We start from the raw sequence: 26,155 nt of genomic DNA, 5'->3' as shown, positions 1-26,155 counted from the left end.
TCCCCGGTTGGCCCAGTTGGCTTCGAGGTATGACGCTGGCCTAATAAGCCAATCGTCGTATGTTCGAATCTCGATTGGGAGAGGTTGTTAGAGTCAATAGGATTGTAGAAACGGGCCCTGAAATTATCCTGCACTCTAACAGCTGGCTGCGAAATCTGTCGTATAAAAACACAAGGTCAATTTTCGATAACGGAATTAACACCCAGGCTTTGCGTTTTAGTTGAAAGAATCAGGACTTCCTGCTGACGTCTTGCAGCAACACGCCTTGGAAGAACTTTTCTTCATTTTGTGTATTTTTTACAATCATTCAACATTACCTTAGATGCGAAATTTAATCCGCAAGTGGCACAAATTTTATCCTTCAGCGAGTTTTTGATGGAGGGGCAGTATAGGTTATACGGAAGAACCTTCAAACCAACCATGGAACTTCGGTATGAGTTTATTTTCATCGATTAACTCAAGGAGCTCTTCAGTGGCGTACAGCATATTCTGCAAAGCCTTAATGGAGAGTTCATAATAGAAGAACAAATGAGTCCTGTTTACACATATATGTTAAAAAGAAGCTATCATTCAAAAAATTTATCTATTTATTTTAAAATCTATCAGTACGTTAATTTTATAGAAGCCTTCAATAGTTGTTTCTTAAAATAAAGGCTAAATTATAATTCTCCGAATAAATTTTCCATTTGAAAATGTTTTCATGTGTCGTCACATAACTCCATACCCCCCTCCCCCCTACATCACAAATCGTCACGACTAGGTCAACCCCCCACCCCCTATAAGAGTGACGTACTTTATGATGGCCCCCTAAAGTAAAGATTTTGAAATAAACTATTTTGGCAGCTTGCGAAATAATTGAGTTTCTCCTACCAGTTTTAGTGTCTACTCAGAATCTGAATTTGGATATGTTTAAATTCTGAGTGTTTCTGAGCAATATATACAAACTTAGATGAAAATAATTGAGTGTGTAGAACGGAATCTCTGAGTATTACGTAATGCTATTTGGCATAGTGAATTATCGGCGTGTAACACATTGATATACACATATATCAATATCCCCCCAGCTCTCCTTCAAGTGTGCTATGTAGTTTGTCAATGGTCCCTGAAACGTTTAGTGATTTTAAGAGCACTCAAAACTACGCAATATAAAATTAAAATTAACAACATTACGCATATTGTTAATTAACAAACGCGAAGAAGCTTCTGTGAAGCTTTATTATAGCTGTAAACAAGGTTGAAGTTCGATATAATCACAAGATTTAAATGCTTTTGAGCTACTTTTTGCATTGTTTGTTGCAATGTTTGTCCCAAACAAGGTGACATTAAATTGACTAATTGTAAGAACGGTTAGTGGTCGTTGCCTGGGATGTTTAGAAAGCCGTACTGTTTTGCCATCCAATTGCACCTAATATTTCAATAGGTCGAGATGTCTTGACTGCTCTTTAACTATAATATTGATACACGGATTTTTTTTCGCGTCAACAACTATCCAATTTCAAATTCACGAATCACGTGTTTGTTACGTGTTTACTATTTGATGGGGCTTTCAACCGTTGGTTGGTTCGCCCCAATGTTCCAATTTTATTATGTTTAAAAATATTCCTGACATTGAAATATTCTCGAAATAAGTTTCAGAATAATTAATGTTATCATTGAAATAGGTATATAAATATCATATAAGATAGTATTTTAACGGGCGATATCAGTGACCCATAAAGTAGACCTGTACTTCACAGGTTCCGTTTATCACCTAACAGATGTATTCGTGCGAGAGTAGCTCTTAAGCAGGTTTTAGTTGTATGAAATGATTGTATTTAACTGTCGTTCACGATCCTTCTTTCCACGATCAATCAACGATAAAAGCATTTTCATTTTCACATAGCATATGGTGGCATTTCAACGTAATATAAACAAGTAAATTAGAAATAATTTATTTTTGCTTGCATGCACAAAATACTGTCTCGGCATGAACAGCGTTTCGTTTTAGTTTAACGTGAAGAAACGTTTGCCCTCTATATCCATCCATGGTAGCTTAATTGGAGTACATTTTCTTCGCGAAACAGTTATATGGTCATTAGCGAAATTGACATACGGTGAACAAATTGGTAATGCCTTGTTTATTATTTTATGGCAGAACATTAAAAATGTGTTCCGATTCTCTTGAAAACTTTATTCATAGCTTTTGCACATCGACTATTCAGTCTTGTAAAACTACAAATAAGAATTTATTCGTTTTGTTTTCTTACTTTTTATTGTATAATGCATTAGTTTTTCAGTTAGAAATACTATTTAATTAAAAAAGCAATTGAATACTATTTTTTATATAAACTAAAAAGATTTTTTTAGTTAAACACAATAATAATGCATTACTTTTTTTAATATTTCATAAGAGAAACTAGGCATGGTCTACAATCATATTGTCATATTGCATCATATTACATTATTATAAATTAATTCAAACATTTTCTGAATGCTATCTGAAATATTTAAATTTATTCACACATTCTTATTTTACAATTCTAAAATAGTTAATTTATGCGCAAGGTAATCTAAACATGTGTTATCTGTACAATTCTTAGCTTGCATTCTTTCTACATCACATAACACAATTCATACACTTTTCTACATCTTTTCTCATCCATCTGTTCGTTATAGAGCGCTGGCAACCTGGTGCCAACCCAAAGCCAGATGTTAAAGGTAATCGCTTCTTTCGTTGTATCATGAGTGATTTTTAGATCTGGTTTTAAAATTGGTTGATAGTGTTTTGTGTTAGTTTTATTAGTTCGCAGTCTTATGTTCAACTCATTACAATACATCTACATACTAGCTACATAATTACATTTACTCAGTGTTTTTCAAATAAATACTGCACCTTAGAAAATCTCATCAGAGTTGACATTTGTATCAATGTCTGTTATCAATGCCTGCGAATGTCTGTTTTCCAGAAATTCAGAAATCCAGAAATGTCGCTACAAGTTTTATAACATTGCTTTTACATTTATCATGTTTTTCCTTATTACAATTTTTATAGCATTTTTTACTTTTTACATTGCTGCAATTTTGGTAACGATTGCTATTACACGCTGCCTGACAAATTTTTATTACAATTTTTGTAATGATTCTATTACATTTCTTGGATGAAATCATATTACCATTCTTGTAGCAATTCAATATTCGCAACAATCCATTGCAACTTTTGCACCAACTTTTATTAGAAAAGCCTAAGGAAATTTCATTGTAATTTTCATTCACTGCAATGATCTCTATTACGATTTCTATAGGAATTTTAACTACATTTGTTGTATGAAATTTCACTATCAGTTGTTGAAACAATTTTTATCACATTTTTGTAAGAAATTTTACTGAAATTTTTTCATTAATTCTGTTACATTTTCGTTCCAATCTTTATTATGTTAACTTAATAATTATTTCGATAATGATTTATTATTTCATTTTCACAAATTTTCGTAACAAGTTTTGTAAGAAATTTTATTGAAGTTTTTGTAATAATTTCAACATGCTTTCGTTACAGCGATTTTTATGATTTTTATTGTTCAGTTACAATTTTTACTACATCTCTTGTAAGAAATTTTACTACTATTTTTGTAACAATTTGACAAAATATTTTTTATATTTACTTTCTTTTTTTCTGACAAAGCGTCTACTTTTTCTGTTAAGGAAGAATAAATGCTTAATGCAAAAAATGTAGATTCAGGCAAACTGAAAATTCTTATATTAGGCCAATATATTAGGGATACATTAGAGATTAGATATATTAGAGATATATTAGGGACTAGTTGAGCCCGAATCTTACGATCCGGAATATATAAATGTCTGTTCAGAATTCCGAAAACTGCGGACACATTCCATTGGCCAGTGTTTGCGAAGATGTTTAATCTTTGTATTAGTTCTTTGAATTCTTAGATTGCATAATATAGCTCTAAGAAGTTGTACCTAAAAGAGTCATAGCCGGAAACAGAAACAAATAGTTTTTATGGTAGTATTGGATTTTATTTAACTGAATAAAAACTTCTGACTGTTTGCAACATTTATGTAGTCTGATTAGAGTAAAATGTTGCTTAGAAAATTCTTGATCGTTTGCTATCATTAACTCATTTTTTAAAATTTTACAACTTGGTCCGGTCTGATTTGACACCGACCATATGATATCGCGACAAGCAATCTAGTTGAGCAGGCGACTCGAGTAGCCGAATCAAGCAATCAAGTCAAGCAGTCGAGTCGAACAGTCAAGTCGAGCAGACACATCGATCACTCTAGTCGAGCAGTGAAATCAAGCTGTTCAGTCAAGCAGTCCGGTCGAGCAGTTGAGTCGAGCAGTCGAGTCGATCAGGTGAATTGAGTGGTCGAGTCGAGCAGTTAGGTCGAGCAGTTAAATCGAGAAGTTGAGACGAGCAGTCGAGTCGAGTAGTCCAGTCGAGCAGTTGAGTCGAGCAGTTGAATCGAGCAGTTAAGTCGAGCTGTCGAATCACACAGAAGTCAAGCAGTTGAGTCGAGCAGTCAAATCGAGCAGTCTAGTCTAGCAGTTAAATCAAGCTGTTCAGTCAAGCAGTCCAAACGAGCAGTTGAGTCGAGCTGTCGAATAAAGCAGTTAACTCAAGCAGTTGGGTCGAGAAGTCGGGTTGAGTGGCTAAGTCGAGCAGTTAGCTCAAAGGCACAAATCTTCCACATGATTGTGAGGAACGTGCTGGTCGAGCCAAAGATGCTGAAGTCGAGCAGTTAAGTCGAGCAGTCTAGTCGAGCTGTTGAGTCAAGCTGTCAGTTGAGTCGAGCAATCAAATCGAGTAGTCTAGTCGAGCAGTTGAATCGAGCAATCGGGTTAATAAGTTGAGTCGAGTACCCGATTCGAATAGTCCAATCGAGTAGTTGAGCCAAGCAGTTCATTCGAGCAGTCGAGTCGAGTAGTCCAGTCGAGCAGTGGAATCAAGCAGTTGAATCGAGCAGTTGAGTCGAGCGTCGAATCGAACAGTTAAATCGAGCAGATGAATCATGCTGTCCAGTCAAGCAGCCCAGTCGAGCAGTCGAATCGAACAGTCCAGTCGAGCAGTTCAATCGTGCAGTTAAGTCGAGCTGTTCAGTCAAGCAGTCAAGTCGATCTGTCCAATCAAGCAGTTGAGTGGAGCAGTCGAATCGAACAGTTCAGTCGAGCAATTCAGTTAAGCAGTCCAGTCGAACAATGAAATCGAGCAGTCTAACCGACTAGTCCAGTCGAGCAGTCTAGTCAATCAGTTGAGCAACTCAGGTGACTGAGAATACAACCCATTGCTACAAAAGCATGACGTCCTGTCAGGGACCTGTTTTTAGTTACCGATAAGCCTCTTATGACGTCCTGTCCGAGACCTGGTTTTCGGTACAGACATAAACCTCTTATATAAATAGATTAGGGCCTTATGTTAGGGATATTAGGCCAATAATATAGACTTCGCGAAGGTGAGAGTCGAACTCACAGTTCTCAATCTCTAATCAAGTGTGTTGTTTAACCAATTACACCACTAAGCTGTCTATAGACAGCTACATTTTTTATATTCATATTTTGTATAACAATCATTTTTACAACCTTTGTAATCTTTTTTGTTGCATTTCATGTACCAATTTTTTGCAGCATTATTACATTTTTGGAAACAGTTCCTTCGCATTCCTTGTGGTAAATTTGTTACTTTTTTGTAACAAAACCGTTACTTTTTTGTAACGGTCGTTATTACAATTTCTGTGACAGTTTCCACTGCAATTTTTTAAAGTACTTTATTATAACTTTTGAAATTATATTTTTTTACATATTTTAGAGATCTGGCAGCACTACGCATCAGAGTACTGTCGACATGCCGGATGCCCGTAATTTTTTCAATATCAAATTCAGTTTAGGCGGATTTGAAGAACATTCCTTGGATACTTACGTGTACAAAAGATAATTGTCAACAAAATCATAAAAGAAAATAGTGTTCACAAATGGAAAAAATTATTATTTTCGGTTCGGTCTGACTTAGCACCGACCATTTGTAAGAGCTTGTCAGAGCGGTTGAAGAAGGAACGCGAAATTTTGAACGCCTTTTTCTCAAAACCGTATTTTCAAAGTCGGTGAGTAAGATTTCTCAAAAACGACTGAACCGATCCGCTTTAAATCTTTACACAAGTCTCCTAAGTAAATTTTTAATTTTTCATTTTATGGACAATTTAAGAGCAAAATTTATGCCAAACGCGGATTTTGTGTTTGAGAAGCCTTCATTACGTCAAAAATTATTATTTCGTTAATCCCCCGAATAAAAATGTATAGCGAAAAAACATTAAATTTCACTGTTACAAACATTGAAAAACTTCGAAAAACCACATTGAAACAGTGAAAATCTCTGTAAAAGTTACACTGAAAGTACGATGAATATCGCTGTTTTCACAGTAAATTTTAATGGAAACCGCCAATTTTACAGCGAATAAGGGGGTGATTAAGTGATGTAACACTAAATTTTTCGGCTTTTTCCCATACAAATAAAAACCAAAAACAGTAAAATTTATGGTACATTCACTATAAGTTTTACACTGTTTTACAACGAAGTTACAATGAAATTTAAGGTGAGGTCTGAAATAAAAATTGTAGGCTTTCGGATTATTAGGACAAAATAAAACCGGCTGATTAATTACGGTATTTCATGTTTTTTAAAAGATTTTATGACAATGAATTTGATAGGCTTCGAACTATTATAATTTTTGAGCCGCATTCATCGCTCATATTAGGAAAGTATTAGAGGTCAGTACAACTACATAAACAAATTCCGCTCTTTCCCATTCACGCCTTATCTCAATCTGTTAGATTCTATCAACTCTTTGTTTCATTACTGTCTTCTATCGTTCCCTCTGTCAATTGTAAAATCTACCGTTATAAAAACTTAATTATATGCCTGACACCTCATTCGATGTCAAGACGTACACAACGAGGTTGGTCTATTCCATAGGAACGGAGTCTTTCCCCGAACACCCGCGTTAAGAATCGCGGCTTATATGTTGACAGACGAACAAGTAAGTCGCAAGCGCCTGCATAGTGTCGTCGTCCCGTCAGTAAAACGAATTAGATTAAACTTCTGGCTCGTCGGTTTCTACAGTAGACGGAGGAAGAGACACAATTTGTGTGTACAAATAACTCAACCTGTCAAGGATTGCAATCCTTGTCCATGGACCTTAGATAGAGATTATTTCCTGCTTCGAAACAATTTGCATTGTTGCCGAATTATATGAAAATTTTTTCAAGAACAGTACAGTAAAGTTACAGCATAAAGTGTGTAAACAGTAAAATTCATTGTAATCGTAAAGTTTTTACATTAATATGAATACATTATATGAAGATTTTTCCAAGAACGGTACAGCGAAGTTACAGCATAAAGTGTTGTAAACAGTAAAATTCATAGTAACCGTAATGTTTTTACATTAATATTCGTTATGCATTTCTATGCGGGCCCTTCGCTCAATCTTTTGATAATATTATATCATATTACCGATTTCTTTTTGATGTTTTGATTTCCGATGTCCATAGATATCGTGCTCACTGCAAGACACCGTTTAGTAGTGCTCCAGGAGATTAACAGTCGAAACTTACCGTAACAAATATACCTACATACAAAATTTCACTTCAATCTAGAGAAACGAATTTCTCTAGAAAAATCGGCTTTTAGGGTCTCTCAACTGTATATTACTCCTTAATAAGGTTTCCCGTCAGATCGTATCCCAGATCAGATCGTATGTTCCACGAAAGTACTTCCAATGCAAGTACGAATAGTGTGATAATATATATTTTTCATTGACTTTTGAACTTACTATGACTTTTTAAACAATGCAACATTGCAAAAATGTTGAATTTGTTTTCACCAAATCACGTATGTTGAGTTTAAAATAATGTGTTTTGGCTGTGAATGCTACGTTTTAATGACTCTTCCTCTCGAAAGTCAGACAGCTTCGGTTATATGCAATAATCTCAAAAAAGTTATTGCTGAATAAAACTTAGGTTAAAAAATCCCATGACTAAGCTTAATTGCTTTAGTCTGAAAAGGTTATATTATAATATCAACTGTAGGTAAACTAGGCTTTGGGAACGTTATCAGAACGTGTATATTTTTAGAGCACATTTCAGTTTCTTGTGGTTTCAACTAATATTCATATTTTTCGACAACACTAATAAAAATTGTTGTTTTTGTTTTGCTGTTCTATACAATTTAATTAGGCTTATACAAATTTGAAAAAAAGTTTATGTCCTGGTCTCAAAATGTTTTTGAGGGGGGGGGGGGGGCAAGAACAAAATAATAACATTAAACCTTCAATAACCAAACAAAAGAGAAGAAACCAGCGTTTATTTTTCCATATTATTAAAATTTTAATACAAATATTTTGTACAGTACATAAATTTTAGTTCAACCCTTTCAAACTTCAAAATTTTTCGACCCAAGCACATAAAGTAAGCATCCTGGTAGAAATGAAGCAGTTTGATAATAGTGGAGTGCCACAGGATCACCTTAGAGAGCCACAAACGTATAACTTGACCTTCATTTTGTTTTGAACCTCCGTGTCACTCCGTTAGATACCTTGCTTTTTTTAATAATCGAAATCCGTGTCACTTACTAGTTCAGAACTCGGTAACCACGACATAGTATCGTAATCTAACCATAGTGTGAAAATGGCAGTTTAGGTCCCTGCCACTTTATTACTTGGAACACTTATGCTGTGCTATCGACATGTTTTAAGAAAACAAATCTCTGAAGCTATTCACGTTTCTTGGTCAACCTTTTAGTGAATATCAGGCCTCTCCTTTGTATATTAAGGATGCACACCGTTTCGAAAATTTCAAGTTTCGAACAGTTCAGTGACATCCTGCATGCTGCATGCATCCAATGAATGGTAAAAACTGTATCGTTGAGTTTTACGTCCCCTACCTCCAAAATTAGGGTAGTTGCTTGGACATTACGGAGTAAAACGACCAATTTTGAGCCCCGAAACCCCGAAAAATTGTGTTTCTATTTTTATCTTATCTAGTACCTTTGAGGGAAAAAAATATTCCCACTGCAAATCAAAAATCGGAATATCTCCGTCAAAAGCGGTACCAAATTTCACTAATATATTGTTTAATTGATTGTTGCCTCCATCCAATTCTTGTAAAACTAGGTAAATTAAAATGGCATCAAGCCGAAAGTCTGATTGCAAGCACCCCAATTTTCGACGTCGGGAACTTAAATATTAAGCACATTAGTTGCCTGTGACTTGCAGCAGTATCAGAAAGCTTAGTTGGTGAAAGAAAGTTGATCGAGACTAACGAGATAACTATAACTTTGCACATATTGGATAATTTAGAGATGTAAACTCATTGAACTGTGAAAAAATCCGCTTGTCACTAAAAAATGCAACAGACTAATATGACACTTTATTTTTTTGCCCCTTCACATTTCGAAAATTTTCAAAGGAGGGGGGGGGGTGACATAAACTTTTTCTCAAATTTGTATAAGCCTTAATTGATGATACAAATTTAAATATCAATCTTACACAATCGTTAATTCATGGAATTAGTAGCAGTAACTAATTTTCATGTCTAACTAAATGTTAAAAAACAACTATTGTCAAAACATATGAGAACTTACAATCTACAATAGCTAATTCATTACATGTAAACCGAATCTGGATAGACAATTCTGATAAAGTATTTTGTTAACTATTCTCTGATATAAATTTATCAGTTTTGAGTAAGCTGTTAATTGCTGCTACCGGCTAGCTTTCCTTTCATTTTGCAACTGTAATTCACCAAAAATGAAAAATTGAACTGAATAGTGACACAGGCAATTTATTTTTGTATGAAAAAAATATGTGATTATATAAAGCTATTTTATTTTTTCCTTTCGCGCAGGTATTATTTATTTAAAATCACATCTCGGCAGATACTTGTCAGTGGATTCATTTGGCAATGTATTGTGCGAGTCGGAGGAACGTGATGCAGGAAGTCGCTTCCAGATAAGCATCGCCGACGATAACTCAGGACGGTGGGCGCTGAAAAATGAACAGCGTGGTTATTTCCTTGGTGGAACACCCGAGAAACTTACATGCACAGCTAAAGCTCCAGGCAAAGGCGAATTTTGGAGTGTACATCTTGCCGCCAGGCCACAGGTGGGTCCACGTACCAGTGAAATCACAGCGTGTAATTTCTAATTATGTTACCTTTCTTTCTGTACGATGCTTGCAAATTTGACAGGTGAATCTACGCTCTGTTGGACGTAAACGTTTCGCTCATTTGTCCGAGTCACAAGATGAGATTCACGTTGATGCCAATATACCGTGGGGTGAAGATACGCTTTTTACTTTGGAGTTTCGTGCTGATGAGGAGGGTCGATACGCATTACATACTTGTAACAATAAGTAAGTAAACCATCGTCCAGTGTTTGTTACGTTCACTGTACATTGCTGTTACTATGAAATATGTAGAAATTGCTATTTATATAAATTTGCTAGCTCTTATTAGTCAGTTTATTTAATCATAATTTATAAACTATATTTTTCTCCTTTTTCTAAAGATACCTCAACTCCACCGGTAAGCTAGAAACCAAATGTACCGACGATTGTCTGTTCAGTGCTGAGTATCATAGTGGTCATTTGGCGTTGCGTGATCGTCATGGACTATATTTGTCACCAATTGGCTCAAAAGCTGTTTTGAAGTCACGATCACAAACAGTTACTCGAGACGAATTGTTTTCTTTAGAAGATTCTTTGCCCCAAGCATCGTTCATTGCTGCACTGAACAATAAGTATGTTTCAGTGAAGCAAGGTGTTGACGTAACTGCTAATCAGGACGAAATTGGAGACAACGAAACATTCCAACTAGAGTATGACTGGTCTGCTCATCGTTGGGCTTTGCGGACTACACAGGTAGTAAGAAAGTTTAGCGATGTGTAATGGCAAATTGCTGTATGTACTTGCATTGTTTCAGGACCGCTATTGGTGCCTCTCAACGGGAGGTGGCATTCAGGCTACTGGAAATCGTCGCTCTGCGGATGCGTTGTTCGAGCTGGAATGGCATGGCGACGGATCAGTGTCTTTCCGTGCTAACAATGGAAAATTGCTCTCAACTAAACGTTCCGGACATCTTTTTGCTACAGCTGACGTTTTTGAGGATACTACCAAGTTCTACTTCTACCTTATTAACCGTCCGATTTTGGTACTAAAATGCGAGCAGGGTTTCGTGGGCTACCGTGCACCGGGTAGCAATAAATTGGAATGCAATAAGGCTGTCTATGAAACAATTTTGGTCGAACGGGCTCAAAAAGGTGTTGTCTACTTCAAGGGTAAGTATTTTTGTATTCAATACTTATTTTGTTACGTGTTATAAGAAGTTGCTCGATTCATGAATATGCGGATTTTTTTTTACTATAAATTTGCAAACATGTTAAAGCGGCGAGTTCTTTAATTCAAATGCGCCATTTGCTTATTGGAGCCAGAAAAGCTTCTAAAACAGTACGACATTTCCGTCTCACACGAAGCGATTAAAAAAAACTTTGGTGGTCACCTCTCAGTGCTGCGTAATACATTTCAAAATATTTTAGTAATGATGGTGAAATGAAGACCTTAAGCGATTTCGTCGCTTCTGATCCTATATTTTTAATGGCACCAAATACAAGTTTGATCTTTACGTAGAATTACGTTAATGTTTATTATATTGAAGTGCACTTTAGAAATACAAAAAATGAACATGTAACGAAAAATGGTTAAGTTTCCTAACTCAACTATTTTACGAAGCATTTTAGAGATATTTACGATACAATACGACAATGTTATTGATGCATCCCACGACCCGGCGCGGATGGCCGATTACGATACGCGGTACCGGGACGCGGATACAAGATAAAACTTATAGAAATTTCGGACAATCAGTCGAATGAGTAAAACCGCGTGTTAACATGGTAAAATCTATTCAACTTCTAAAGTACATGATTACTTCTCCTCATATATAAATATATAACGCATGATGACATCACTAGATGACAGCTATGCTGCCGCCTAAGAGCCCAGCGGCGTGCGAATGCGATGGGGGCACTCCGCTATTCCAGTTGTTCCCAACATTCCCCTCCTTCAATAGAGATGATAGGGGTCAAACCACTGAGGCGGCCTTCTGGTTCTAGAAGAACGGCGTGGAGCTGCTTGTTGAGGTGTTGCTGGTTCGCTGTCTGCAGACTCGAAGTCTGTTGATACTGACGTAGATGATGATGCCTGCGATGCACCTTGCTCAGGCGATGATGATGTATCGCTGGGCAAAAAGTTCATAGACGCTGACGTTATGCGACTCTGGTTTCCAGGTCGTGCAGAACAATTGCAGAACAGTGCAAAATAATTAAAAAAATTAAAAATTAAAAAAAAAAATCGGTGTGTTTGGGAGGTCCCACGAATCTAACAGAATGTCTAATGGCAGTGGTTGTTGTGAAATACCTTTTTACCTTTGTTATACTATAACAAAGGTTTAAAAATTGGTCGAAAAACACGAAATTGATCCGAGGCCCGGAGGGCCAAGTCACATATACCAATCGATAGGGTTCGACGATTTGAGCAATGTCTGTGTGTGTGTGTGTGTGTGTGTGTGTGTGTGTGTGTGTGTATGTATGTAATGATTTTTTCTATCGCCTGTTTCTCAAAGATGGCTGAACCGAATGGTTCGCTATTAGTTTTGTTTGAAAGGTGTTATTGTCTAGTAGATCACTATTGAGTTGGTTCGTGACACGACGTTTCGTTTAAGAGTTATAAGCAAAAATGTGAAAAATACGTGACACGGGTTTCTTCAAAACTACATGACCGATTTCAACGATCTTAGTATCAAATGAAAGCCCTTATTAAAGCTAAATTGTTCAGGAATTTTTAATTGAAAACAAACAAGTAGTTTAAAAGTTATGCTTAAAAAACCTGTTTTGACAAGGTAATAATTATCGCCTGTTTCTTAGAGATGGCCAAACCGATTTATGCGCTATTAGTCTCATTTGAAAGATAATATATCCTAAAAGATCACTACTGAATGGTTTTTTGATTGGCCTTTTAATTTGAAAGTTATGAGCAACCGTATACACCACACCAAAATTTACAATAATTTATAATGATTTTAACCAAGATAATTTACCTAATTTCAATTATTTTAATATCAAACGAGAGGTTTTGAGACTACGAATATATATGCAAAATTTCATAAGAATTGGTTTTACCGATTAAAATATATTAACCGTCGAACACTCGCGCCAACTTTTGTAACACAGTTACTCGCGCGCACAATAGCCCCAAACCAAAAAAAACGTGTGCACTAGAGTTTTGACTGGAAAAACTTGGTTTTAGGTTGATCGAACCTTTGGAAGAGTTTCTTGAAATTGGAAGCTCTATCGTCTGGTGGAATTTAAATTTTTATTAAACCCCCTAAAAGTGAAATAAAAAAAATATTTTTCTTCAGTGTCAATATAACACATTGATGTGTTCTGCAAAGCTATAGAGCATATTATTACAGGAAATTTTGCTAAAGACAGTAACCTTCTATCTCTGCAGCGAAGATAGAAAAATCTTATTTATTGTATATGAATTTGTAAAATCAGTTTTTCTATCATTGCTCTTTTTGTAGGGGAGTGTCGTCGTGGTTGGGCCTCGTTTTGGAATTCGCCTGTAACTTTCGTTTCAATAGGAATTTTGGAAATCTAAATACATCGTTGCAAAGGTTTAAGAATAAGGTATATTTCCGGAAAGTTTTGAATTGATTGCTTGAAAAATAAAAAAGTTATAGGCATTTCCGTGAAGACAAAAAATGTTGTCATACTCGGGCCATGTTGTACAGGTTGGGCAACCGCAAAAAATATAAGTCATACGTATTGAAATTCTATATAGAGACATGAAAAGAATCAATTCCGTGAACAACGGCTGAAATAGGTACAAATACCCTATTTTTAATTGCATTTTTGCGAAATTTTGGCGATCATGCAAAATTAATATTGCTACAATCGCCTTTTCCGAAGTGTAAAACAATGAAAAAAAAAACAACAAAAATCTTGGTTTTTATCGTATTAATTTTGCTTTATTTCATCACATTTTCCGTGACTCTAGCGATTATTGCGCTTCTGCGCTTAAAATTATGGTGGCCCAACCATGACTAACTCAAGTGGCCCGACCTTTACAAATAGCACTTTTCTAGTATTTCACCTTAGCCTTCCCAAACACCTTACTGGACGGGATATTTCTATAGTCTTCGTGTGCAGCACAACACACTTCATACATTTTCAAAATTTATCTCGATAATTGCATTTCATGAATCATTTCTTGAAGAAAAGTTCATTGCGCCTGGAAAACTTTTTTTTGTATGATTTAGTCACCGAATTCAGTACGGGTGTTTTGAATACACGATTGAAACTCACAATATAGTGAAAAGTTAGCTATCACAGTAAGAAGTTTTACAATGGTTGTATCATAGATATCATGAGTTACTAAAACTGTTAAATCATGATGGCCCGACCATAACAGTGGCCCGACGATAGCGACAATACCCTAATTGTTGCATGACTTTTTCATGTACTACAAAATTGTACAAATAGTAAAAATACACAACTTTTCTGAAAATAGTATACCTGTATGTTTGCTTGTTTAGGAACTGTAGAACTTTGATTATAACGAATACCCTAATTTTGACTCCGAATTACTCGACTATCAGCAGACGGATACATTTCAAACATTTTACATTTGCTGATAGTTTTGCTGCATAAATTTTCCCAACAATTTAAATTATTAATGCACTGAATAATTATGATATTTTGCTCACAATAAGTTTGTTGAAGAATATACGTTAGTTAAACAACGATTTGTAACTTTATTTGTAACGATTTGTAACAATATGGCGTTGAAAAACCTACACGTGTTGTATAAAATACAACAGCGTGAGTTAATAAAAATTGATGAAAATTATTCAAGAAAACTCTATTGATGTGATTCAAATAGAATGGCATTACAGGAAACTATGCATAGTTCAAAAACCTATAAACTAGACCTTTACTAGACAATGTATATGCTAAAGGATAAGATTTCCTCTTACAACTTACTTTTATTTGCACTTACTCAGATTAATAACAACTTACTTATCCTTACTCAGCAATTTCATGATCCTTTTTTCATCAAAATTTAAAAGTGTTCCTATTTTGTTCAAATTTTGTAAACTTATTCAATTTTCAAAAATATTATGTAAACCAACGCACTACGCAACTACAACCAATAAATGAATTATTTTCCAAAGACGTGTCGATTTCTATCTCAAATAGCAAGTAAGACCGTATAACAAAGGTTCCTTTCACCACTAGGTGGATTAAATCGGGTTTTTACATTTTGGTTCACTTCTGCTACGGAGTTGGTTCACATGGGATCTTATCAGCCTGTGCCCATCCACCTAAACAGTGGCCTAAACTTGGCCGACACGGTCGCAAACGACGCCTCCAGTCCAATGCCACTTATTTTTACTGTAGAGCTTTGCATATACTAGCTCATGTGGATCGAAACGCCTTTTGGACTGAACCACGTGTCCCTGTGGAACGAAGGGTGTTTTCGGCGGACGTAACAAGTCCAAATTCGTACGGATGTTGCGCCCAAACATAACCTCGACTGTTAACATTACCTTTTCGGCATGACGATTCGATGTGGTACGGTATGTTAAAAGAAATGTCTCCAAGGCTTCATCAATGTCACTCCAACTCCTCCCTTCGCCAATTTTGTGCACCGCCCACTTGAAAGTGTCCACAAAACGCTCCACCTGGCCGTTGGACTGAGGACTGGAAACGGGGCTGTGGTCATATGCTGTATACCATTTATTGGCGCAAAAATTCTGGAATTCGACGCTTGTGAATTGTGTCCCGTTATCGCTAACGAGCGTTTCTGGCATGCCGAAACGAGCAAAAATGTTCCGCAATATTGTGATCGTTGCTGCTGATGTTATACGGCGTGTGCGAATCACCTCAAGCCACTTAGTGAAGGCATCTACGGCAAGTAAAAAGTAATCGCCTTCAATTGGATCCGCATAGTCCACGTTTTCACGGGCCGGTTGGCTTTGCCCAAGAGACCGGCGCTGAGTATGCTGGGGACTTCAATACAGACGAACAATGCTTACAGCCCTTGCTGTACGAAACGATCTCTTCATCAAGCGACGGCCAATAAACATAGCTTCTGGCTATCGCTTTCATTCGTTGGATACCTGGATATCCTTGGTGAAGCTGCTTCAAACAGCGCTGCCGATGTTGCTCTGGAATCACAAGGCGCTCGCCGAACAAAATACATCCACCTACGATGCTAATTGAATCACGTCGAGAACTATACCGCTTTATATCGGGATCAATAAGCGCGGAACTTTGCGGCCTACCTTTAGAAGGTAACGATAAATCAACCGAAGTTGCGAGTCTGCTTGGGTATCTTCTTCCACTACTCAGAAGCTCAGCGGTAAAACATTTGTTACACCATCTGTATCCATTTCATATCCTCCTCTAACGTAATACTTGCGATGATATAATCCTCTTCAGGTTTGGTATGGTTGCTGATTAGCCGTGACAGAACGTCAACATGTCCAAACTTTTCGGTTGGGACGTGCTCGATCGAAAAACCATACAAGTTGTTTGCTTCTTGTGATCGGCGGTTTTCGGCGAAAATAAATTCAAATTCAAGTGCCAGTCTGTCCGTACGTTTCGAGCTACTTACTGGCTTTCACTCATCATCTGCGGACACTAAAAACGATGTATTTAACAAATTACACATATTACAAATTAAATTTAAATTCAGACTTACACATTTTGCGTCTTAACACTACACACTCTATCTCTTTACAAACACATAATACATAAACTATCTTCTGTTTTGCTCTCTCCCAAGTTTTTGTATCACAGGGTTGTAGGCGGTTTTGAAAGCTACAGAGTCAATTTGTTTGTTTACGATGTTATCCTCATCTCTAATCTTAATATGAAACGTTTCAGCAATCAGCCTGGTTTGTTAAATACATCGTTTTTAGTGTCCGCAGATGATGAGTGAAAGCCAGTAAGTAGCTCGAAACGTACGGACAGACTGGCACTTGAATTTGAATTTATTTTCGCCGAAAACCGCCGATCACAAGAAGCAAACAATTTGAATTGCGGCGATCAACTCAATGGAACAAAATCATACAAGAGTAACGTGAGCGCCCAACGCTGTAATCAGTTTGCCGTATACACCGGAATGCCTTTTCTTGAACCGTATATTCGAACCAGGGGCGCATGGTCGGTCTCTAGTCGAAAACGACAACCGAAAATCATTTTGTGAAATTCTGTAACGGCGAAAATGATTGCTAGCCCCTCTCTGTCTGGCTGACTATAACCGTGCTCTGCCTTCGTCAGCGCGCGTGTCGCGTGCTACACAACCTTCATCGAGCCATCCGGGAATTTATGACAGATGGTTGCACCTATCCCAACAGATGAAGCGTCTGCTGATACGACTCTCTCGCGTCTCGGATCATAGTGCCATATCCGTGTGTGAGTAATAGATTCGAGCCAAGAATTTCTTTAAATCGGTCGAATGCTTGGTGGCATTCGGCAGTCAACCTAAATTTAACTCCTTCATCCAGCAACTCATCTAGTGGAAACCTTAACGTGCGCATGTTTGGGACGAAACGGCCATAATAGTTTATCGCTCCCCAAAACGATCGTACTCCACTGACGTCTGTTGGCACTGAAAACTTCCTGATGGCTTTGATTTTTGCATGGTCGGGCCTTAGACCATGGCGATCAAACAAATGACCCAAATATCGAATCTGTGGTTGGCCAAAGAAACACTTCTCTTCACCAATCGTAAAGCCGAGAACTCTAATTCTATGCAGCACAGCACGAATATTTTTCCTATGATAATCCTCCTTAACACTACCAACAACTACGTCGTCGAGGTAACCACATGTGCTTGTGAGGCCTGCCAGCATCGCATCGATGATTTGCTGCACACTTAAAAAAAAGTGCCGAAGTCAGCAAAATTTTGCTAAGATTTGGACAGCCGAGCGTTCGGTAAAATTTTTTATGATGCCAAACGTTAGTAAAGATCCGTAAACGTCGATTTGCAAAACTGAAATTTTCACCGAACGCTCGGCTGTCCAAATCTCGGCAAATTTTGCTGAGTTTTTTAAGTGTGTGAAAAGCTCCGGGTGTAGTCTTCACACCTGCTGGCAAACGATTATATTGGTAAAGGCCACGGTGTGTATTAATAGTGAGCAGATTACGAGATTTTATTTATTTATTTACTACTAGCTGACCCGACAAACTTCGTATCGCCACAAATTAACCTGTGTTGTACATAAATCATGAATCTCGGATGATCTTTGTCACAATCTCGAGTTTTGCAAGCCCTCCAGTGGGCGGCGCTTCCGACGGCGGGTCACCGGCAACACTCGCGACCGTCTCGTCCTGAATGATCTAGTGTTACTATAGATAGTTTTTGTGGTCTTGTATTGACTAATGTTTTATGGAAGAGTCTCGAATTTCTCGAGTTTGATTAGTTTTTGAGTTTCGCAAAAATTTCAGGGGTGAGAGGTCTCTAACTATCGTAAAATAAATTCAAGACTCCAAAATCTCCCACATGCCAAATTTGGTTCCATTTGCTTGATTAGTTCTAGAGTTATGAGGAAATTTGTATTTCGTTTGTATGGGAGCCCCCCCTCTTAAAAAGGTAAGGGGTCCTAATTCATCATAGAAAAAATGGTTGCCTCCAAAAACACCCACATGCCAAATATGGTTTCATTTGCTTGATTAGTTCTCGATTTATGAGGAAATTTGTATTTCATTTGTGTAGAAGCACCCCCTCTTAAAGTTGAGAGGGGTCCTAATACACCATAGAAAATATTTTTGCCTCCAAAAACACCCACATGCCAAATTTGGTTCCATTTGCTTAATTACTTCTCGAGTTATGAGGAAATTTGTATTTCGTTTGTATAGGAGCCCCCCTTTCTAAACTGGGGAGGGGTCCCAATTCATCATAGAAAAAGAATTTGTCTCCAAAAACACCCACTTGCCAAATTTGGTTCCATTTGCTTGATTAGTTCTCAAGTTATGAGGAAATTTGTATTTCGTTTGTATAGGAGCCCCCCCTCTTAAAGTGGGGAGGGGTCCTAATTCACCATAGAAAATATTCTTGCCCTCGAAAACTTTCACATGCCAAATTTTGTTCCATTTGCTTGATTAGTTCTTCAGTTATGAGGAAATTTGTATTTCATGTGTATAGGATCCCCCCCTCCTAAAACGGGGAGGGGTCCCAATTCATCATAGAAAAAATTTTTGTCTCCAAAAACACCCACATGCCAAATTTGGTTCCATTTGCTTAATTACTTCTCGAGTTATGAGGAAAATTGTGTTTCTTTGGTACAGGAGCCCCCCCTCTTAAAGTGGGGAGGGGTCCTAATTTACTATAGAAAATATTCTTGCCCTCGAAAACCTTCACATGCCAAATTTGGTTCCATTTGCTTGATTAGTTCTCGAGTTATGAGGAAATTTGTATGGAAGCCTACCCTTTTAAAGAGGAGAGAAGTTATAATTCCCCTTATAAAGAGGGGAAGGGTCTCAATTTACCATAGAATAAATTCTTGTCACCGAAAACACCCACATGCCAAATTTTGTTCTATTTGCTTGATTAGTTGTCGAGTTATGCAGAAATTTGTGTTTCATTAGTATAGGAGCCCCCCCTCTTAGTGGGGGGAGGGGTTTCTAACCATCACTAAAACCTTGCCTGGCCCCAAAAAACCTCTACATGCATATTTTCATGCCGATTGGTTCAGTAGTTTTCGATTCTATAAGGAACATACGGACAGACAGACAGACAGACAGACAGACAGACAGACAGAAATCCTTCTTTATAGGTATAGATTTGATGGGGCTTTCAACCGTTGGTTGTTTCGCCCCAACAGATTAGGAGAGTTTTCATCCACCATAACCTGCAGGAAAGCATCTGTCAAATCGTGTTGGCTGAAAACTGTGTTGTTTGCCAGATTCGCAAAGATATCCTGCGGCAAGGGGAGAGGGTACTGATTGGGTTGCAGCGCATTATTCAGATCCGTGGAATAATCTCCGCAAATACGTATTGAACCGTTTGCTTTACGGACAACAACTATTGGAGCGGCCCACTGTGAATAATCAACAGACAACAGTTCTAGATGATCTAGCTCGTCGTCAACTGCCCGATACATGGCGTATGTAACTCGACGTTTTGGGCGAAATACAGGTGACTTTCCGTCTTCAAGCACCAATTGGACTTCCGTCTTCACACATACTCCTAACTCACTGCGAAACACTTCCGGAAACTCAGCCTTCAGTGCATTCACATATGTGGGAGAGCTTTTCAGTTGATTACAAACACTCTCTAACGGAACCGACCATAATTCGAAGAGATCCATAACTTCGGATCCTAGCAGATGAAGTCGCTCTTGTGTAACTATAACGAAACATTACATCAAAACCGTTCTAAAATAACATTTAACCATAACTCAGCAACTATGCTTCGAAAACAACAAACGTTTACGATAGATTTAAACTGTCAAAGTACTACCCCGCCAAATCTGTCAAAGTACTCATCCATGCCAATGCACTATGCTCCAGAAAGCCAAATTAGGTGGAAAAAATTGTGTGGTGAAAAACGCGCTAATATGGAAACGGTTTGAGATAGAGGGATTCCGTCTTCTGCAATATTATTCAAAATACTTCAAGCTATAAAATTGCTGAAGTGAGTCATGCTCTATCTTATTTCGTTATGAACATAATTTCTAGATCTTGGTTAATTTAAGGGTCACCCTAAAATAGCTCATGCCAAAAAAGCGGCATCCTAAATCAAGATTTTGTTGCTAACACGTAAATAGTCTAAAATCAACGAATTGAGTAAACAATTTATTCATTGAATCGCACTTTTACCCTCATCGCACTTTTACCCCTCCTTACTCTATTTTTGAAAATCATGTTCGGAATTGGTCATTGTGCTTCTGGGTACTTAATTTGGTTTACATGGATCATACATGGAGTTTTATTGTGATTTAAGGTGTCGTATAGTGAGTTTTTGTTCATGTTCGAAATTAGTCATTTCCCAGGGGCTCCCGGAGTCCCCCAAACATGTCCAGATATGACCAACGTGGCCCTAGATAGCAAATTAGGCTTCCATTGATCTAGCTTTTGGATTCTAGTGTGATTTAAGGCTACGCATGATAAGTTTTTCGTCATCTGCGAAACTGGCCACTTGCCGGGGGTCCCCGGAACTTGTCCAGATGTAAGCAACGTCTGGCTTTTAAATTCTAGCGTAATTTGAGGTGTCGTATGATAAATTTTTGTTCATGTTCGATACTGGCCATTTCCCCCAGCGGCAACCTTATCCAGAATATTTCCAGTTAGTCTCAATACAGTGCAACACTCCTAAAACGGTCGCCAAAGGGCATACGTGGCATAAAAATTCAATACAGGTTGCAATTTACGTTCATTGCGGAAGTGTCATTTTTATTTACTTACTTACAATCTGACCTTTAAATCTTCCAAAGGGCGTAGCTCGAAAATTCGTCGAACAATTTTTTAAAAAATTGGCTCAGAGGTATAGGATGCTTAGTTAGCTCCGGGATACGATGCTGATCTAACAAGTCAGTCGTCGTATGTTCGAATCTCGACTGGACAGTGGCGCTATAGAGTCAATAGGATCTTTGCATTAGCGCCGTAAGTTTCCTGTACTCTAATTACCGGTTGCGAAGCCAGTCGATAAGGAAGGGTCTAGTTCTTAGGGACGTTTATCATACCCATGGCTTTGCTTTCCTTGTGTAGGATGACAGGAATAAACCATCTGGTATTTCCTATGTTGTTCTTCTTCCCAGATTATGACAATGATCTGGTCGATTGCTTCATACAGCCGCTCGCTCGCTTCCCAGTTTTAGAAGTTCAGCCGGGCTACTGTCTTTCCCAGCAGCCTTCCCGTTTTTCAGCTCAGTGATTACCTTTTTCGCTCCAGAGCTTGGCCATTGCTCACAATTCTTATCCTGTTCCTACTGATCTTCGTGTTTATCTAACGATTCAACAGCGTCTGGAAGTGCTCCTTCCACCTGCCTAACCATGCTTACGGAGGATATTCATGCACTTGCCGTATTCGAACGAATGGTGTTGTCGATGGAGTACATGCGAAAAGTGGAGAGCGGCGTAGCTGCAGGTTCATGAACGACTAGTAGCAGGCGTGCCTTGAAAAGAATACCATCGTACAACTCCAGAAAGTCCGAAGGTTACGGTAAGCCAGCCGTGACGGGAGAATGCTGGGCAATGGTGCAGCGGAATCTGTTCTCTTCAATGACTCCATTAAAATAAGACATAGGAACCCGAACTTAACTGACTTGCAAGTATCGGAACCCTCAACGAATTGGCGACGAATATCCCAGGACGGTGTAGAGTAGAGACGAGTTCTTGACACAACACGAGCCTCTCTGACTCTAAAACCACTAACGAAGAAAGAGTAGAAGTAGAGTCATCAGGAGTTAACATTCAGTTACAACTATTTGCGATGTGATAAAGTAACAATATGCTTAGGACTTTTGATTCAGGGAACATTCAAGGATGGGAATGGAAATAAAACTTTTGGGAGTTATGAATCAAACATGATTCGCGAAAATTTTTTAATGACAGCAACAGCGATGACATTGAGTTTCTTCCTGTTTTTTGCGTAAGCTCATTAGAACTTAGAAATTAGAACTAATTTTAAATCATTCAAACTGTTAACAATTAGAGTTCTATTAATTTTCATGCTACAGAAGCAACATAAAACATGAAAACTGGCCTAGATGCCACTAAGAACTTGAGTTTGTTACTTTTATTCTTCACTAGCTGACCCGACAAACATCGTATTGCCACAAATTAAACTGTGTTGTACATAAATCGTGAATCTCGGATGACCTTTGCAAGTCGAGTTTTGCAAGTTTCTGGGGAGTTCATGGGTGTTTTAATATACAAATTTTCCGCACAGTAAAGTAGAAAAAAACTACCCCCATTGCTTAGCCTGATAAAATAAAGCGGATAGCATTTAAATATTCGTCATCATTATAAACCATTTCGCCGAATGTCATTTTGCGGAACACCAATCCTCGGTTGACCATAAAGCGGAATATAGAGTTTCGCAGAATACCATTTCGCGAAAAACCTTATGCGGGATGCACCATTTCACGGAAAATCTTTTCGTAGAAAGTACCATTTCGCAGGAGTGACCCAACTGAAGGAAAGTAATAGAGGTCAGTAGATCTAGGAAAATAAATAAACCTAGATAGAGGTGATCTCTACGGGGGGCTGCCCCTCGCAGTGGCCGGCGGTTCCGACGGCAGGTCGCCGGCAATACTCGCGGCCTGTGGCCGTCTCGCGCTGAATCATCGTGACATTGATAGTTTTTTGTGGTCTTGTTATTGATTAATGTTTTATGAAAGAGTCTAAAATTTCTCGAGTTCGATTAGTTTTTGAGTTACGCACAAATTTCTGTTTTATTTGTATGAGAGTCCTTATCCCCCTACCACAGGGGTGAGGGGTCTCAAACCATCCCAACCAACCAACCAAACCAAATTTGGTTCCATTTGCTTGATTAGTTCTCGAGTTATGCAGAAATTTGTGTTTCATTTGTATGGGAGCCCCCCTCTTAGTGGGGGGAGGGGTCTCTAACCCTCATAAGAACCTTCCCTGGCCCCAAAAACCTCTATATGCAAATTTTCACGCCGATCGGTTCAGTAGTTTTCGATTCTATAAGGAACATCGGGCAGACAGACAAAAATCCATTTTTATAGGTCATATAGATTTGTATGCGAGCCCCCCCCCTCCCCTTAGTGGGGGGAGGGATTTCTAACCAACATAAGAACCTTCCTTGGCACCAAAAACCCCTATATACAAATTTTCACGCCGATCGGTTCAGTTTTCGATTCTATAAGGAACATACGGGCAGACAGAAATCCATTTTTATAGGTATAGATTTCTGTAAACATAGTGACTAAGTGCCAGATTTTGCTTTTAGTTTCTCAGCCATTTGTGCATTTATGTTCTTTCCGGAAATTCCAACAAAGCATGAAATATTCAATGCACTTTTACCTTATTTTAACAAATCTCTCACCGTGTCAACTTCACTTTTTTGTCTCCAGGCCATTTTAATATCTGTTATCAATCGAGGAATTCTCATAATGCGAGAGAAATAAAGCCTTCCATATTTGAATCTCCACTCTTCGTCGGGAACCACCTCTTCTTGTATACCAGGCCGATCAGTTTATTTAACTGTAAGAGTGCCTTTGGCATTGTTAATAGGTGCCATCGGGACCCATGCCAAAGTCATCTGTTATCGAATGGCTTAAGTTTTTGTTATTATTCATGCATTCAAGCTCTAAATCGACGTACACTTAAGTCTTTTTTACACGGTTTGTTTTTTCGATTACTCAAGAACGGTGCAACTGAGGGACCATTTATAAACTACGTGACGAATGTCGGGCTTCTCTCAAATGTATTGAAAAATAAATGAATGGGCCCTGATTTGCCCCGTTCTTAATAATCGAAAAAACAAACCGTGTAAAAAAGTACTTGAGTGTAAACACCACACATGCATGGATGCATGAATGACAACAACAGTTCAAGTGTTTTTTCCAAGTCATCTGTAAGCTATGTTAAAAAAAATCTATTATGAGCGCTTCATTGATCTATTGTTTATCAAATAAACTATTATTCGGGTATGAATAGCATAAAGTAATCAATGTTTTTTTTTGCTCTGCAGGTCAAAATGGAAAATACTGGAGGATCGATGGTGAAGGAATAGCAGCAGATTCAGATACACCGATTGATGGATTTTATATTGAACTACGGGAACCCACACGCATTTGCCTACGATCGAATGACGGTCGGTACCTTGGAGCAACTAAGAATGGTACTTTCAAGCTGGTGGACACTGGCTACGAAACTGCAACTCAGTGGGAATACTAAACAATTTGGTCCAATGCGTTGCATCTTATCCGTTCGAGTATACTCGCACTCGAAATTTTAGCATGTTAGGTTACTCTTCTTCACTATTAAAAAAAGCGTCAGAACAGCTTCCTTGAAGGAAGAAAAAACTGCAAGTCAATCACTGCACAAAGCAATCAATTTCTTTCATTCTTTCGCTAAAAACAAAATTTTATTTGTAAATTAATTTTATAGTCCTGATTACAGATATTATATTAAAAACTCTAATAGAACACATGTGAAACAAAAAATTAAGCGCATTCTGTAACGTTAAGACTTCATTTTGAGTGAACTTTGTCATTCAAAATAATCCTAATACGATACATGCGTACATTTATTGCAATATACATCAACAACATACATCAAAAGCTAAACTAGTTATAGTACTTAGTGATCAATACATGATAAACGCAACTATCGTAACATTAAATATGACTAGTAAACGATTATTTAAACATACACTTTTCCTACGCTGTCTTGTCCTTTTTGGTATGAATGAAAAAAATATTAACGTTGTTTTGAGACTGTATTCGCCACCAACAAATTTGACGTTGACGGATAGCACGATCAAAGCGCATGAAATACACTAAAAGTGCAGAAAATAAAATGCTTTTTAGACATGAAATACATTGGAAATGCCCAGACTACCAGCAAGTTGATACACCGCTTTTAATTTATCATTTCCACAGCAAAGAGTCGATCGTGTTGAATAGAACCAAATACTGCCAAAATATGACTTATGAACAACATACTAAAAATAAAACAGGAATACCGCCAACTACCAGAAAATTCCAACAATAAAGTCACGAAAAAACAGTAACAATGTAAAGTATTTATCTAGTTTTTATTTCAATAACTGAACAAATTTAACAAACAAAACTGAAAATTTTGTTAGCCGGTGTATGTAAAATATTTATTTATAGTGATCAAAGTGTGTTTATCGACGGACCTTGTGTTATAACAATTTGTGTTTCGATAAACTTACAACTAGAAGCATATTTAAAAAGCCGCTCCCCTGCAAGTTAGGCGCGCAGAAAATGTATTGTATCGCAACACACTTTTTACAAGTAAACTATTATTCGAAATATTTTATGACGAATATACGAGAAAAATACATTATGCAGATATATGACGAACGTATGTGTGTAATCAAATCAATT

General features: G+C 37.6%; 1 protein-coding gene across 2 annotated transcripts in view; it reads left to right on the top strand.

Moving 5' to 3' along the window:
- Window positions 1–25,742, top strand: part of LOC128738734 (protein singed) — a 74,346-nt gene extending 48,604 nt beyond the window's left edge. For both annotated transcript variants that reach the window (XM_053834081.1, XM_053834089.1), the window contains exons 3-7: window positions 9,890–10,146; window positions 10,232–10,395; window positions 10,551–10,902; window positions 10,964–11,318; window positions 24,772–25,742. In XM_053834081.1, coding sequence (XP_053690056.1) covers window positions 9,890–10,146; window positions 10,232–10,395; window positions 10,551–10,902; window positions 10,964–11,318; window positions 24,772–24,977 — 1,334 coding nt within the window. In that variant the 3' untranslated portion in view covers window positions 24,978–25,742. The remainder of the gene's footprint in view (window positions 1–9,889; window positions 10,147–10,231; window positions 10,396–10,550; window positions 10,903–10,963; window positions 11,319–24,771) is intronic.
- Window positions 25,743–26,155: the final 413 nt, after the last annotated feature.

The sequence above is a fragment of the Sabethes cyaneus genome, chromosome 1 (assembly GCF_943734655.1).
Source record: "Sabethes cyaneus chromosome 1, idSabCyanKW18_F2, whole genome shotgun sequence".
NCBI classification, from domain to species: Eukaryota; Metazoa; Arthropoda; class Insecta; order Diptera; family Culicidae; genus Sabethes; species Sabethes cyaneus.
This window is presented reverse-complemented; position numbering and strand designations above follow the sequence as displayed.